The sequence below is a fragment of the Oncorhynchus mykiss genome, chromosome 11 (genome assembly GCF_013265735.2).
Source record: "Oncorhynchus mykiss isolate Arlee chromosome 11, USDA_OmykA_1.1, whole genome shotgun sequence".
Lineage (NCBI taxonomy): Eukaryota > Metazoa > Chordata > Actinopteri > Salmoniformes > Salmonidae > Oncorhynchus > Oncorhynchus mykiss.
The window spans coordinates 17,304,080-17,318,754 of NC_048575.1; the positions used below are offsets into that span (position 1 = coordinate 17,304,080).

Consider the following 14,675-nt stretch of genomic DNA (forward strand, 5'->3'; position numbering starts at 1 on the left):
ATGGCCAAGATGTTCAAATGTTCATAGATGACCAGCAGGGTCAAATAATAATAATCACAGTGGTTGTCGAGGGTGCAACAGCTCAGCACCTCAGGAGTAAATGTCAGTTGGCTTTTCATAGCCGATCATTCAGAGTATCTCTACCGCTCCTGCTGCCTATAGAGAGTTGAAAACAGCAGGTCCGGGACAGGTAGCACGTTCGGTGAACAGGTCAGGGTTCCATAGCCGCAGGCAGAACAGTTGAAACTGGAGCAGCAGCACGGCCAGGTGGACTGGGGACAGCAAGGAGTCATCAGGCCAGGTAGTCCCGAGGCATGGTCCTAGGGCTCAGGTTCTCAGAGAGAAAGAAAGAAAGAAAGAAATAAAGAGCGAAAGAGTGAGAGAATTAGAGAGAGCATACTTAAATTCACACAGGACACCGGATAAGACAGGAGAAATACTCCAGATATAACAGACTGACCCTAGCCCCCCGACACATAAACTACTGCAGCATAAATACTGGAGGCTGAGACAGGAGGGGTAATGCCATGCATATTTATTTCAGTAGATGTACATATTGGATTGAATAACAGAAGTATTTTCTGTAGACTCATACTTTTACAGAGATTTAGTTGTGAATGTCTGTCCTACAGATTATAATGTTCCCTTCCTGGGGATAGAGGAGGCAGACCCGGGAGCGTCAGTGGGCAGACCAACAGGTAGGGCTCACCTGTGTTTGTGTGTGTCTGTGTGTGTTTGTGTGTGTGTGTTTACTGCTTGTGTTTATACTGTGTGTGTTCTTGTATGTCTATCGTCAGGTGTGGGTAGTGGGAGCTCCGAGAGCTCAGAGGGGGACTCTCCTCCTGCTGTCCCAGGATCAGCTGAGGATGAGGGGAGTAACCTGATGGACTCCAGCCCCTCCCTGGTGGTCCTTGACCCCACACTACTAGACCTGCCCAGAGAACTGTTAGAGCAGGAGCTGTTTGAGTCCTACACATACACAGGTAAACATCCATCAGCACGCAATCCACTTAACTACTGCATTGTGCAAACTGTGTACGTGCACAGCAGTTTTCCAGTCTCAAATCAACTAATTCAAATATACATTGAATTGTTTTGATAGATTGACTGTACGTTGTTGTACCTGATCACCTGTTGTTTTTGCCTCTAGGAATCTCCTCTGCTCTCATCACATTCAGACCTTTCACACTGAGAGCAGGAAGCAGATACATGTTGGAGGTCACAGCTAGTGAGTAAGGTCCAGATGTCGTGTCTGCCCTCTGAATCTCAGATGCTGTACGATGATGAGAGATGGATGGATCAATTCACTACTGTATTGATTAACTGATTGCTTTTTAATAAATGTTTCACTCCCTTTATCTGTTAATCAAAGTGTGTGTCCGTGTTTCCTGTTACTGAACTCAGACTCCCACGATACAGTAGTGGGGCGGACTCAGCTGTTCCTGTCCACTAGCCCCAGTCCCCAAGGGATAACCTGTCAGGTGCAGCCTAGCAGTGGCTTCGAGATACACACACACTTCAGCATCTTCTGCACCTCTGGGAAAGAGGTACACATACAGTCTAACCAGCAGCAGTAGTACTGTATTTATCTCCATCACCATCTTACTGATGTGTTTATTGTGTGGTTTAGGACCTGCTGTATGAGTACAGTTTCAGTATAGGAAACAGCCCTCCTAAGACCCTGTACCAAGGAAGAGACTTTCAGTACTTCTTCAACCTGCCATCTGGAGACCCTCAGGATGACTATAAAGGTATATTACAACTCTTTTCTCTAGTCAAATTACCTAGTGGCCTCATAGGTGGAATGTTATTCATATTTTTCATAATTAATAAACATTATTTAAAAAAGGTGCCGGAAATACAGTGTTTATATGTCAGATGGTTTTGTTGTATTTAAGTCTTCTGTGATGCATATAAAGTGTAATATTGGGATGCAAACTCAAAATGTAACACATTAACACATCCCAATAACAATTTTTAAGCCCATAACCATGTGTGTGAGGTGTATACTTTTGTTTCAAAGTAGATTTGTTTAAGACTACCAAGAAACACTCTGTGACCCTGATTTAGTCCACTGCAGAAACAGGTTAACTCTTATTTTATTATACTGTCCAGAGAGGAATACAGCAGACACTCACATTGTTTTGAATTTCATATCTTTATTGACACTGTGTCCCTGTTGATCCAGTCACTATCTATACAGAGGTCCGGAACAGGTTTGGAGCAGCAACTGCACCCTGTCCTGTAACCGTCACAGTCCACCCCAGCTTCATCAGGAACACCTCCTCTAACTACAACCCTGATAAGGAACTGTAAGACTGACTGACTGACTGGTTGACTGACTGACTGCCTGACTGACTAGTTGACTGACTAACTGATTGACTGACTGACTAGTTGACTGCCTGACGGACTGACTAGTTGACTGACTAACTGATTCATTGGTTGATTGGTCATTGGTTTGATTGATTGATTTGAGGCCTCTCTCTCTCTCTCTTTCTCTCTCTCTCTGTGTAGTTTTGAGTCAGGTTTGAGGAACCTGTCTGATCTGGTCCAGTTGGGGAACAGTGTCGAGATCCGTAACTACATCATCCTCCTGTCCAACGTCCTCAACAGACTCAGCCAGGACCCCACAGCCAACACACACACTCAGACACACACACGCACCGCACTCATCAACGCTGTTTGTCAGCTCGACATCAATGACCAGGTACACACACACACGCACTCGCACGCACGCACACACAGACGCACACTCAAAGTGTCTAGTAACGATCAGTTCTTGTGTGTGTCCCTAGCGGTCCATGACAGACAACATCTACATGCTCAAAGACCTGATGCACCTCACCCACCAGGTAAGAGACCCTTTACATTGGGTCAGAGCTTTATATGGCTCTGCATAGAGATGTATGCAGGATAGATGTATAATACATGATGTATTAACAGTGTGTTGTTGTCCCAGGTATCGTTAGCCAGTATCAGTGTGGTGGTGGTGGTGGGTCATGTATAGGCTATAAGATGATTGATGTATATAATATGTATTAACAGTGTGTTGTTGTCCCAGGTATCGTTAGCCAGTATCAGTGTGGTGGTGGTGGTGGGTCATGTATAGGCTATAAGATGATTGATGTATATAATATGTATTAACAGTGTGTTGTTGTCCCAGGTATCGTTAGCCAGTATCAGTGTGGTGGTGGTGGTGGGTCATGTATAGGCTATAAGATGATTGATGTATATAATATGTATTAACAGTGTGTTGTTGTCCCAGGTATCGTTAGCCAGTATCAGTGTGGTGGTGGTGGGTCATGTATAGGCTATAAGATGATTGATGTATATAATATGTATTAACAGTGTGTTGTTGTCCCAGGTATCGTTAGCCAGTATCAGTGTGGTGGTGGTGGTGGGTCATGTATAGGCTATAAGATGATTGATGTATATAATATGTATTAACAGTGTGTTGTTGTCCCAGGTATCGTTAGCCAGTATCAGTGTGGTGGTGGTGGTGGGTCATGTATAGGCTATAAGATGATTGATGTATATAATATGTATTAACAGTGTGCTGTTGTCCCAGGTATCGTTAGCCAGTATCAGTGTGGTGGTGGTGGTGGGTCATGTATAGGCTATAAGATGATTGATGTATATAATATGTATTAACAGTGTGTTGTTGTCCCAGGTATCGTTAGCCAGTATCAGTGTGGTGGTGGTGGTGGGTCATGTATAGGCTATAAGATGATTGATGTATATAATATGTATTAACAGTGTGTTGTTGTCCCAGGTATCGTTAGCCAGTATCAGTGTGGTGGTGGTGGGTCATGTATAGGCTATAAGATGATTGATGTATATAATATGTATTAACAGTGTGTTGTTGTCCCAGGTATCGTTAGCCAGTATCAGTGTGGTGGTGGTGGGTCATGTATAGGCTATAAGATGATTGATGTATATAATATGTATTAACAGTGTGCTGTTGTCCCAGGTATCGTTAGCCAGTGCCAGTGTGGTGGTGGGTCAAGTCCAGTCCATCTCAGACCTGTTCCACCAGCCCAGTTTTCCTGTTCCCTACCTATTGGACAGCTGGACGCTCAACACTCTGGTCACACTGCTGTCATACAGCCTGCAGGCCACCCCCACTACTAATGATGTCAGGCAAGACCAGGCCACTGCTGATGATGTCATACAGGCCACGCCTACCCTCAAAGAACAGGCCATACAACTCACGACTGACAGTCTGCAGACTACTGATCAATTACTACTGGTGAGATACACTCTCTCTCTCTCTCTCTCTCTCTCTCTCACATTTCTCTCTCTCTCCCTCTCATTTCTCTCTCTCTCTATCTCACATTTCTCTCTCTCTCTCATTTCTCTCTCTCTCTCACATTTCTCTCTCTCATTTCTCTCTCTCTCTCTCTCTCTCTCTCTCATTTCTCTCTCTCTCATTTCTCTCTCTCTCATTTCTCTCTCTCTCTCTCTCTCTCTCTCTCTCTCTCTTCTCTCTCTCTCATTTCTCTCTCTCTCTCTCTCTCTCTCTCTCTCTCTCTCTCTCTCTCTCTCTCTCTCTCTCTCTCTCTCTCTCTCTCTCTCTCTCTGACCCTCCTCTCTGTGTTTTAGAAATACATCCTGTTCAATAAGGTCGAGCAGCACAACGTGACCACCAGTGTCATGGACCTACAGACCACTCACCACGACCGTGGTCTAACCACAGTCATCAGCTCTGGCTCGGCCACCTTCTACCTGCCTGACTCCCTGGACCTGGTCCTGTACGGTCGTAGGAGGAGAGAAACCGCAGATGGAACACAGAGTCTCTGTGTCCTCAGCCAGCTGACCACGTTCACGCACAACCTCTACTTCTGGACCAAGACACCTGTACTGGTGAGATACACACACACACACTTGACATCGAGATGATGAAGATGATGATGGTGATGATGATGATGATGTGTGCGTGTCTTTCAGCTGAGTGGGCCAGTGATTGACCTGACTCTGTACAACTGCAGCACAAGGAGAGAGATTCCAGTACGTTCGCTCTCCCAACCAATCAACATCGAGTTCCCCAAAACACCTAGAAATGTAAGCAATCACCTTCTGTTTGGGATGATGGACAGATTGCCTGTGTATGTGTGTGTGCATGCGTGTATGTAACCTTTCATCTCCCCCACAGGTAAGTTCTTTATCGGTGTTCACTCTCCTGCGTAGCCAGGTGAACTACCACGGTTTGAACATTACCCAGCAGGCCTTGCAGGAGGCCATACTGGTCAGTGTGGAATTCACGCGGCCTCCCAACAAGACCTTTCCCATCATGCTCCTCTTCAGGTGTGCACAAACCTTTGAGTACAGCTTCAAACCTTCCATTTTAGAATAGACAATTTCCTCAATTCCCATATTATGTCAGTTAATTGTGTGTGTTCTCAGGATGTTTGAGAGGCCGACCCCCAGCTTGTATCACATCCACAGCATCTATCACTGGGACGGAAACACCACCTACATCACCCTGCCTCCATCATACCTCACTGGTTAGTCTCGTATCTCTCTCCCCCACTTACTCTCTACCTGTCTCTGTCTCTGTCTTTCTCTCTCTCTCTCGCCCCCACCAAACCCTTTGTTTCCCTCGCTCCCTTGTCTCATTTGCCATATCACATTATCTGTCTTTTGTTGTTTATAATTAAAATGATATTCCCTTTTGTTTCGTCACCGTGATTGCATGCTAATGCTAATGCTAATGCTCCCTGTAACATGATGATGATAACGTGTTTCATATGTTCTGTCCAGCTCCAGGGACAGGCTATCTGGCTCTACTCAACGCTGACTACAAAAAGACCCCCAGACACAAGTAAGTAGCAACATCATCATCATGTTATTATTATTTTACTTAAACAACCATAGGAAATGTTATCATTTCTACTTAACTTCTATTGTCCTCCAAGAGCAGCTGGATATCATCCACGAATCCATTTTGTTCCTCTGTGTTCTGTTTCCTCTATGTCAAATCAAATCCAATTTTATTGGTCACATACACATGCTTAGCAGATGTTAATGCGAGTGTAGCGAAATGCTTGTGCTTCTAGTTCCGACAGTGCAGTAATATCTAACAAGTAATCTAACAATTCCCCAACAACTACCTAATACACACAAATCTAAAGGGGTGAATGAGAATATGTACATACTGTATAAGTTTATGGACGAGCGATGGCCGAGGGGCATAGGCAAGGTGCAATAGATGGTATAAATGCAGTATATACAGTGGGGGAAAAAAGTATTTAGTCAGCCACCAATTGTGCCAGTTCTCCCACTTAAAAAGATGAGAGAGGCCTGTAATTTTCATCATAGGTACACTTCAACTATGACAGACAAAATGAGAAAAAAAATCACATTGTAGGATTTTTAATGAATTTATTTGCCAGTACATGTCCAGGCCCGTTTGAAGTTTGCTAGAGAGTATTTGGATGATCCAGAAGAAGATTGGGAGAATGTCATATGGTCAGATGAAACCAAAAAAAAAAACTCAACTCGTCGTGTTTGGAGGACAAAGAATGCTGAGTTGCACCCAAAGAACACCATACCTACTGTGAAGCATGGGGGTGGAAACATCATGCTTTGGGGCTGTTTTTCTGCAAAGGGACCAGGACGACTGATCAGTGTAAAGGAAAGAATGAATGGGGCCATGGATTGTGAGATTTTGAGTGAAAACCTCCTTCCATCAGCAAGGGCATTGAAGATGAAACGTGGCTGGGTCTTTCAGCATGACAATGATCCCAAACACACCGCCCGGGCAACGAAGGAGTGGCTTCGTAAGAAGCATTTCAAGGTCCTGGAGTGGCCTAGCCAGTCTCCAGATCTCAACCCCATAGAAAATCTTTGGAGGGAGTTGAAAGTCTGTGTTGCCCAGCAACAGCCCCAAAACATCACTGCTTTAGAGGAGATCTGCATGGAGGAATGGGCCAAAATACCAGCAACAGTGTGAAAACCTTGTGAAGACTTACAGAAAACGTTTGACCTCTGTCATTGCCAACAAAGGGTATATAACAAAGTATTGAGGTCAACTTTTGTTAATGACCAAATACTTATTTTCCACCATAATTTGCAAATAAATTCATTAAAAATCCTACAATGTGATTTTCTGGAGAAAAAAAATCTCATTTTGTCTGTCATAGTTGAAGTGTACCTATGATGAAAATGACAGGCCTCTCTCATCTTTTTAAGTGGGAGAACTTGCAAAATTGGTGGCTGACTAAATACTTTTTTGCCCCACTATACATATGATATGAGTAATGTAAGATATGTAAATATTATTAAAGTGGCATTATTTAAAGTGCCATTGTTTAAAGTGACTAGTGATCCATATATTAAAGTGTCCAGTGATTGGGTCTCAATGTAGGCAGCAGCCTCTCTGAGTTAGTGATTGCTGTTTAACAGTCTGATGGCCTTGAGATAGAAGCTGTTTTTCAGTCTCTCGGTCCCAGCTTTGATGCACCTGTACTGACCTCACCTTCTGGATGATAGCAGTGTGAACAGGCAGTGGCTCGGGTGGTTGATGTCCTTGATTATCTTTTTGGCCTTGCTGTGACATCGGGTGCTGTAGGTGTCATGGAGGGCAGGTAGTTTGCCCCCGGTGATGCGTTGTGCAGACCGCACCACCCTCTGGAGAGCCTTGCGGTTGAGGTAGGAGCAGTTGCCGTACCAGGCTGTGACACAGCCCGACAGGATGCTCTCGATTGTGCATCTGTAAAAGTTTGGCAGGGTTTTGGGTGACACGCCAAATGTCTTCAGCTTCCTGAGGTTGAAGAGGCGCTGTAGCGCCTTCTTCACCACACTGTCTGTGTGGGTGGACCATTTCAGTTTGTCAGTGATGTGTACGCCCAGGAACTTAAAACTTTCCACCTTCTCCACTGCTGTCCCTTTGATGTGGATAAGGGGGTGCTCCCTCTGCTGTTTCCTGAAGTCCACGATCATCTCCTTAGTTTTGTTGATGTTGAGTGTGAGATTGTTTTCCTGATACCACACTCCAAGTGCCCTCACCTCCTCCCTGTAGGCCGTCTCGTCGTTGTTGGTGATCAAGCCCACTACTGTTGTGTCGTCTGCAAACTTGATGATTGAGTTAGAGTGGTGCATGGCCACGCAGTCGTGGGTGAACAGGGAGTACAGGAGAGTGCTGAGCACACACCCTTGTGGGGCCCCAGTGTTGAGGGTCAGCGAAGTGGAGATGTTGTTTCCTACCTTCATCACCTGGGGGCGGCCCGTCAGAAAGTCCAGGACCCAGTTGCACAGGGCGGGGTCGAGACCCAGGGCCTCCAGCTTGATGATGAGCTTGGAGGGTACTATGATGTTGAATGCTGAGCTGAATGTTGAGCTGTAGTCAATTAATAGTATTCTTACATATGTAGGTACATGAGCAGACAAGTGAACTACACATTGAGACTTGAGACCAGCCAGTGTCTGTCCTGGGACCACCAGGAGGGCTGGACACACACCAGCTGCACACCTCAACTAGGACTGACCTCACACACCAGGGTCAACTGCAGGTAACACCCAGTCACACACACTCGCACACACACACACACACACACATATATATACACACGCACACACACACACACACACACACACACACACACATACATATATATACACACACACACATGTTATGTTCTTCTATCCTAGTGGGGACCTCAAATGAATTTCCATTCAAAATCCTATTTTCCCTAAACCTAACCCTAACCCCAAGCCTAATCCTTAACATTACCATAAACCTAACCTTAACCCATAACCCAAATCCAAACCCTAAACCTAACTCCTAACCCTAACCCTAACCCCAAGCCTAATCCTTAACATTACCATAAACCTAACCTTAACCCATAACCCAAATCCAAACCCTAAACCTAACTCCTAACCCTAACCCTAACCCCAAGCCTAATCCTTAACATTACCATAAACCTAACCTTAACCCATAACCCAAATCCAAACCCTAAACCTAACTCCTAACCCTAACCCTATTCATAACCCCTAACCCCTTACCCTAACACTAATTGTAACCCTAACACTAAACCTAACCCCTAAGCATAAAATAGCCTTTGTCCTCATAGGTATGTGGGCAATGTATCCACAAGGATAGAAGAACAAACACACACACACACGTTTTGTTCTTCTATACTCGTGGGGACCCTAAATTCATTTCCATTCAAAATCCTATTTTCCCTAAACCTAACTCTCACCCTAACCCTACCCTCACCCTAATCATAACCCTACCCTCACCCTAATCATAACCCTAAACCTAATTATAACCCACGATGGAATGTTCCTTGTTTTACTGTCCTCACACACACATGCTGTATACACGGACGCAAACACGTGTGTGTTCCAGTTGTAGCCACTTGAGCCCATTGACCGTGGTCCAGCAGCAGATCCAGAGCAGCCATGACGACTCAGCAGATCTGGCCCAGTTCATCAGGTCAGTCAGACCACAGGACAGCGGATTTGTCATTTCAATGTTCATAAAGAGGGAAGTATGAGTGTTCAACTTAATTATGGTATTTTGCCATAATATGTCTCTCTCTTTTCCCCTCATCAACCCCTCCCCCTTTCACTCTCTCTCTTTCTCCCTCTCCCTCCCCATCTCTCTTCCCTCAGTCTCCCCAGTGATGTGACGGTGGTGTGTGTGTGTGTGGTGTGTGTGTGTCTGTATGCTCTGGGCATGGTGGTGTGTAAGAGAGCTGACCTCATCTCAGAGAGGAACCAGGGAGTCTACTACCTGTCTGATAACGCTCCTTCAGACACACACCTCTACTCTGTTACTATACACACCGGCCTCCGCTCCTCACCCAGCATGACCGCCAAGGTATAGTACGCTTTCCCCCCATTTTCCAGAACTCTCCCTTCTTCCTCTCTCCCTCTCCCCATACTCTCTCCTTCCCTCTCTCCTGTCCCATTATCTTCTCTGTCATTCTACCATTGTCCTCCCCTATTCCTCTCTCACCCAATTGGTTTGACACAGATTCTGTAACTCTCTCCTTCTGCCCTCATTGACCCTCAGATCTCTGAGAGCATAGGATAGGTGGAAGCTGTATACTGTAGCTCCACATTTATCAAGGATGCAGCAGTTAGGATTGTTGTCACTTTACATCATTGATGATAAACTGTCAATGATGTGAAGAGACTCATCTGGCTTTTCTTTATTGGTTAGATAGGAACATTGGGGTCTTTAACTCCAGAACGGTTCACATCAGAATGTTGAGCACGGTGCGTTATAGCACTGTGCTGCCTTCACATACAGATGTAGGATCTTCATTTGATCTAGTTTGCTACAGCAGGATATTAACCCTAAAGCAACAGGAAATGTGAATTGTTATGTGGATTATAATTCATGGACATTTTTGCAGGGGTTAATACATTTTTCGTGAGGGAAAATGAAGTCTGAAATTTCAAAGTGGAAATGACAAACTTCAGATGCCTTTTTACACCTCAAATGCACTACAAGTTCAACATTTCCTGTACTCATTATACCCATCGTCCTAGTCATTATTATACCTCATTCTCTTGTGGTAAAAGTTGTGGTAAAAGTAAACAGCCATCTATTGGTCATTGTGGAGCTCGATGGCAGTGAATGTGATGTAGTAGACTCCTCTCACTGGTGCTGTAAAGATACCTGCATCAGAGGAGAAGCAGGGAGACATCAGCAAGGCACTGTTAGTAATACTGCCCTGTTGCTGGATTCAGTTTGTATAACTGAGCCTGTCTGGCGTGCCAAACAGGTGGGGTTTGCACTTTTGGGACTAACACAGGTCTGGTGGTCAGTACCTGTATTTGGGTTGTTGGCCTTGCTGATCTTGGTGAAGACTTTACTGGAGGGCCAGTAGGAGGCACTCTTTCCTCTGGTAAATAAATATCCCAATGCCCCAGGGCAGTGATTGGGGACATTGCCCTGTGTAGGGTGCCGTCTTTCGGATGGGACGTTAAACGGATGTCCTGACTCTCTGTGATCACTAAAGATCCCATGGCACACTAAGAGTAGGGGGGTTAATCCCGGTGTCCTGGCTAAATTCCAAATCTGGCCCTAATATCATCATGGCCACCTAATCATCCCCAGCTTCCAATTGGCTCATTCATCCCCCCTCCTCTCCCATGTTACTTTTCCCCTGGTCATTGCTGTAAATGAGAATGTGTTCTCAGTCAACTTACCTGGTAAAATAAGGGTAGAAAACTCTGAACAAAACCTCTAGACCAGTGGGGTGTCAGTATTGAAGGGTCCTACAGCGTTTGAATCTGTCAAACCAGCAGAGAAGGCCACCTTTGGTCTGTCTGTGAACACAGGAGAGTCAACGCACTCATCATTTTCTATCACGTACATTTGTTTTATTTGTAGGGTTGTTGCTGGTACTTCTTTTGGATGAACCAAATACATCTTCATGTTCATACATAGCGGTGCTTTACCTGTATTGTCTTTCTCCAGCTCCTCCACCTTGTTCTTCTGGAGCTGCTGTTGAGTAGTGGTGATGCTCAGCTCCTCTCTAAGAGCCGTCACCTCCTTTTTCTGCTCCTCCACCTTGTTCTCACTGGCTGTCACTCTGGCCCCCATGGCTGACAGTTCAGCTGCTACAGTTGGAATTAAGGGAGTTAATGGAACAAGTAAATTATTTCACATCATAATGAACAACATTAGCTTTTACATGTCTGCTCCTACCTGCATTCTTACGTTCCATGCTGTTCAGCTCCGGCACGTTTCCCCAAAACGTTCTTCAACGTTCTTGAACAGACTTTGAGGTAGTCTACATTTGCTCCGCTTGGTGGGTGTGACGGGTTATGGCTTGAAGCAATGTGACGTATTTGAAGGGCAGCGGTGCATTGTGAACCCACAACCTAACCCCTCCCCGTTTTTCAACTGGTCGTTCTGAAAAGCACTGTTTCCGTTTAATTGAACGTTGCATTATGTTTTTTTGCACTGAACGCAGCTCTGGGGACTTTTCTTCTCCAAAATGTAGGAAAAGAAAAGGATGGTGACACCATTCAAATCTAATTTTTCCCTCCAAAAATGAGCCTAACAACATATTGGTCCATATTATCATGCTGGTGTGTTATTTAGCAATAAGCATTATCACCTGTAGCCCAAATGATGCAGCATAGTGGCAATAAATAAATAGTATGGGATTGCACATTTGTATTTTTGCTTATCTTAGCTAGATCAGTGCTTCCCTAACGTTTTCTGTCATGGTCCCCTTTGATCATGGAGGAATATCATTATTCAGAAATGGTACATCTTCAGATATTATGTAGTCTGAGGCTCAGTGCCCTTCGTCATACACTCACAACATAGTGAGCCAATGGATTAGAATTTAACATACAGTAAGTCTCTTACGTAAGTTGGAAAACCAAAGCCAAGTATTCTGATGAGGTGAAAAGCTGGGTGAGTTAACCTCATAGAAGGTCTTCAGAATCTGATTCTGGAATACGCTGTGGGAAGTTAAATGGGTGTCCTGGGACGTTAAACGGGTGTCCTGGGACGTTAAACGCGTGTCCTGACTCTCTGTGATCCCATTAACGGGAGCGATATGACAACAGCCAGTCAAAGTGTAGTACGCCAATATCAAAACATCAAACATCTCATAATTAAAATTCCTCAAACATACATGTAATCTCATAGCATTTTAAAGCTATTCTCGTTGTTAATCCCACCACAGTGTCCGATTTCAAATATGCTTTACAGCAAAAGCACCACAAACGATTATGTTAGGTCACCACCTAGCCACTTCCACCGAAGTTGTTCCCTCTCCTTGTTCGGGCGGCGTTCGGCGGTCGATGTCACCGGCTTTCTAGCTGCCACTAGCTGTTTTATCTGTTTTACACACCTAGTTCCCATCTCATGATTATTTTCCTTATTTAACCCTCTGGTTTCCCTTTCTGTTTTGTGCGTGATTGTCTTTCGTGTGTTGGAGTTCGTATCCTGTTTTGTATTTGTTTTATAACGGGATTTTTGTTCCGTTCTCGGATGGAGTAAATACAGTGATTTTACTCTTACCTGTGTCCTGCGCCTGACTCCTTCGCTATCCTCTAGATAGACTCTGACAGCCACAGAAAAACACAGCCATTTGTTTTCCTTACAGCCAAAGAGAGGAGTTTCAAAAAGCACAAATAGAGATAAAATGAATCACTAACCTTTGATGATCTTCATCAGATGACACTCATAGGACTTCATGTTACACAATACATGTATGTTTTGTTTGATAAAGTTCATATTTATCAAAATATGAGTTTACATTGGCGCATTACATTCACTAGTTCCAAAAACATCCAGTGATTTTGCATAGCCACATCATTCAACAGAAATACAAGTTATACACATTGAATTATAGATATACCTCTCCTTAATGCAACCGATGTGTCTGATTTCAAAAAACTTTACGAAAAAAGAAACCCATGCAATAATTTTAGACGGCGCTCAGAAGTAAATAATCACAATAGCCGCAACGATGGCGTCAACATAAACAAGAAATTACATGATAAATATTCCCTTACCTTTGATGATCTACATCAGAAAGCACTCCAGGAATCCCAGGTCCCCAATAAATGTTTGTTTTGTTCGATAATATCCGTTATTTATGTCCAAATACCTTCTTTTGTTAGCGCGTTCGGTATACATATCCAAACGCTTATTCTGGTCAGCGTTACATCGGACAAAAACTTCAAAAAGTTATATTACAGGTCGAAGAAACATTTAAAACTAAGTACAGAATCAATCATTAGGATGTTTTTTGTAACAGTATTTTTATTGGAATTTCACAATTTTCACCCATATTAAGAGATACAACAACAGAGACAAAGCACACAGAAAAAAACAAGAAAAACAGCACCCACTTACACATATCTACGCGTATATATATATATATATATATACACACACACACACCCAAACATATACATACATACATACATACATACACTCATGCATATACACACATATACGCGTACGCACACACACACATACACACCCATACATACGTACACCATTTTCCTCTTCCCGCTCGGTGCTTCTCTCACCCCATCACCATCATTGCGTCTCTCAATACATACATTTTAAACAAACAAACAAAACAAAGAAATTAAACAAAAAAGCTCAGTTTAAACCAAGAGGTTAGGTTCCACACATGGAACGTACAGTGTAGTTCTGAAATACATAGATCCCCACCATTCTACGAGAATCCTTGCAGCATAATAGCTGATACCTCAGGTTTTAGGTAATTTAGATAAGGTTATTAGGATGTTTTTAACATATAGCTTCAATAAAGTTCCAACCGGAGTATTCCTTCTTGTCTTCATGAGCAATGGAACGCAAATGGGTACCATGAGGAATAAGCGTGATCAGAAAATGGCTGCTTGATGGACACCTGAATCAGTTTGCTCTCATTCACTCCCACAACACCATAGAAGTCTCATTAGAATGTATATTATTGGTTGACATCTAGTGGAACCCCTAGGCAGTGCAACATCATTAATATCTCAAGGGGATTTCATTGGGGACTCTGGTGAATACATACAAAGCTCAGATTTCTCACTTCCTGTTTTGATTTAAACTTTTTGCCTGCCAAATGAGTTCTGTTATACTTACAGACATCATTCAAACAGTTTTAGAAACTTTAGAGTGTTTTCTATCCAATACTACTAATAATATGCATATATTAGCAACTGAGACTGAAGAG

General features: G+C 43.7%; 1 protein-coding gene across 1 annotated transcript in view; it reads left to right on the forward strand.

The window, feature by feature from the left end:
- LOC110536567 (polycystic kidney disease 1 like 1) overlaps positions 1-14,675 on the forward strand; it is a 53,010-nt gene that overhangs the window by 14,458 nt on the left and 23,877 nt on the right. Inside the window, exons 23-40 of the mRNA XM_036936648.1 lie at positions 633-698; positions 798-983; positions 1,151-1,228; positions 1,405-1,547; positions 1,631-1,751; positions 2,189-2,315; positions 2,515-2,707; positions 2,796-2,852; positions 2,960-2,992; positions 3,971-4,249; positions 4,603-4,863; positions 4,948-5,061; positions 5,153-5,304; positions 5,404-5,504; positions 5,761-5,821; positions 8,373-8,510; positions 9,350-9,436; positions 9,616-9,823. Coding sequence (XP_036792543.1) covers positions 633-698; positions 798-983; positions 1,151-1,228; positions 1,405-1,547; positions 1,631-1,751; positions 2,189-2,315; positions 2,515-2,707; positions 2,796-2,852; positions 2,960-2,992; positions 3,971-4,249; positions 4,603-4,863; positions 4,948-5,061; positions 5,153-5,304; positions 5,404-5,504; positions 5,761-5,821; positions 8,373-8,510; positions 9,350-9,436; positions 9,616-9,823 — 2,405 coding nt within the window. The remainder of the gene's footprint in view (positions 1-632; positions 699-797; positions 984-1,150; positions 1,229-1,404; positions 1,548-1,630; positions 1,752-2,188; positions 2,316-2,514; positions 2,708-2,795; positions 2,853-2,959; positions 2,993-3,970; positions 4,250-4,602; positions 4,864-4,947; positions 5,062-5,152; positions 5,305-5,403; positions 5,505-5,760; positions 5,822-8,372; positions 8,511-9,349; positions 9,437-9,615; positions 9,824-14,675) is intronic.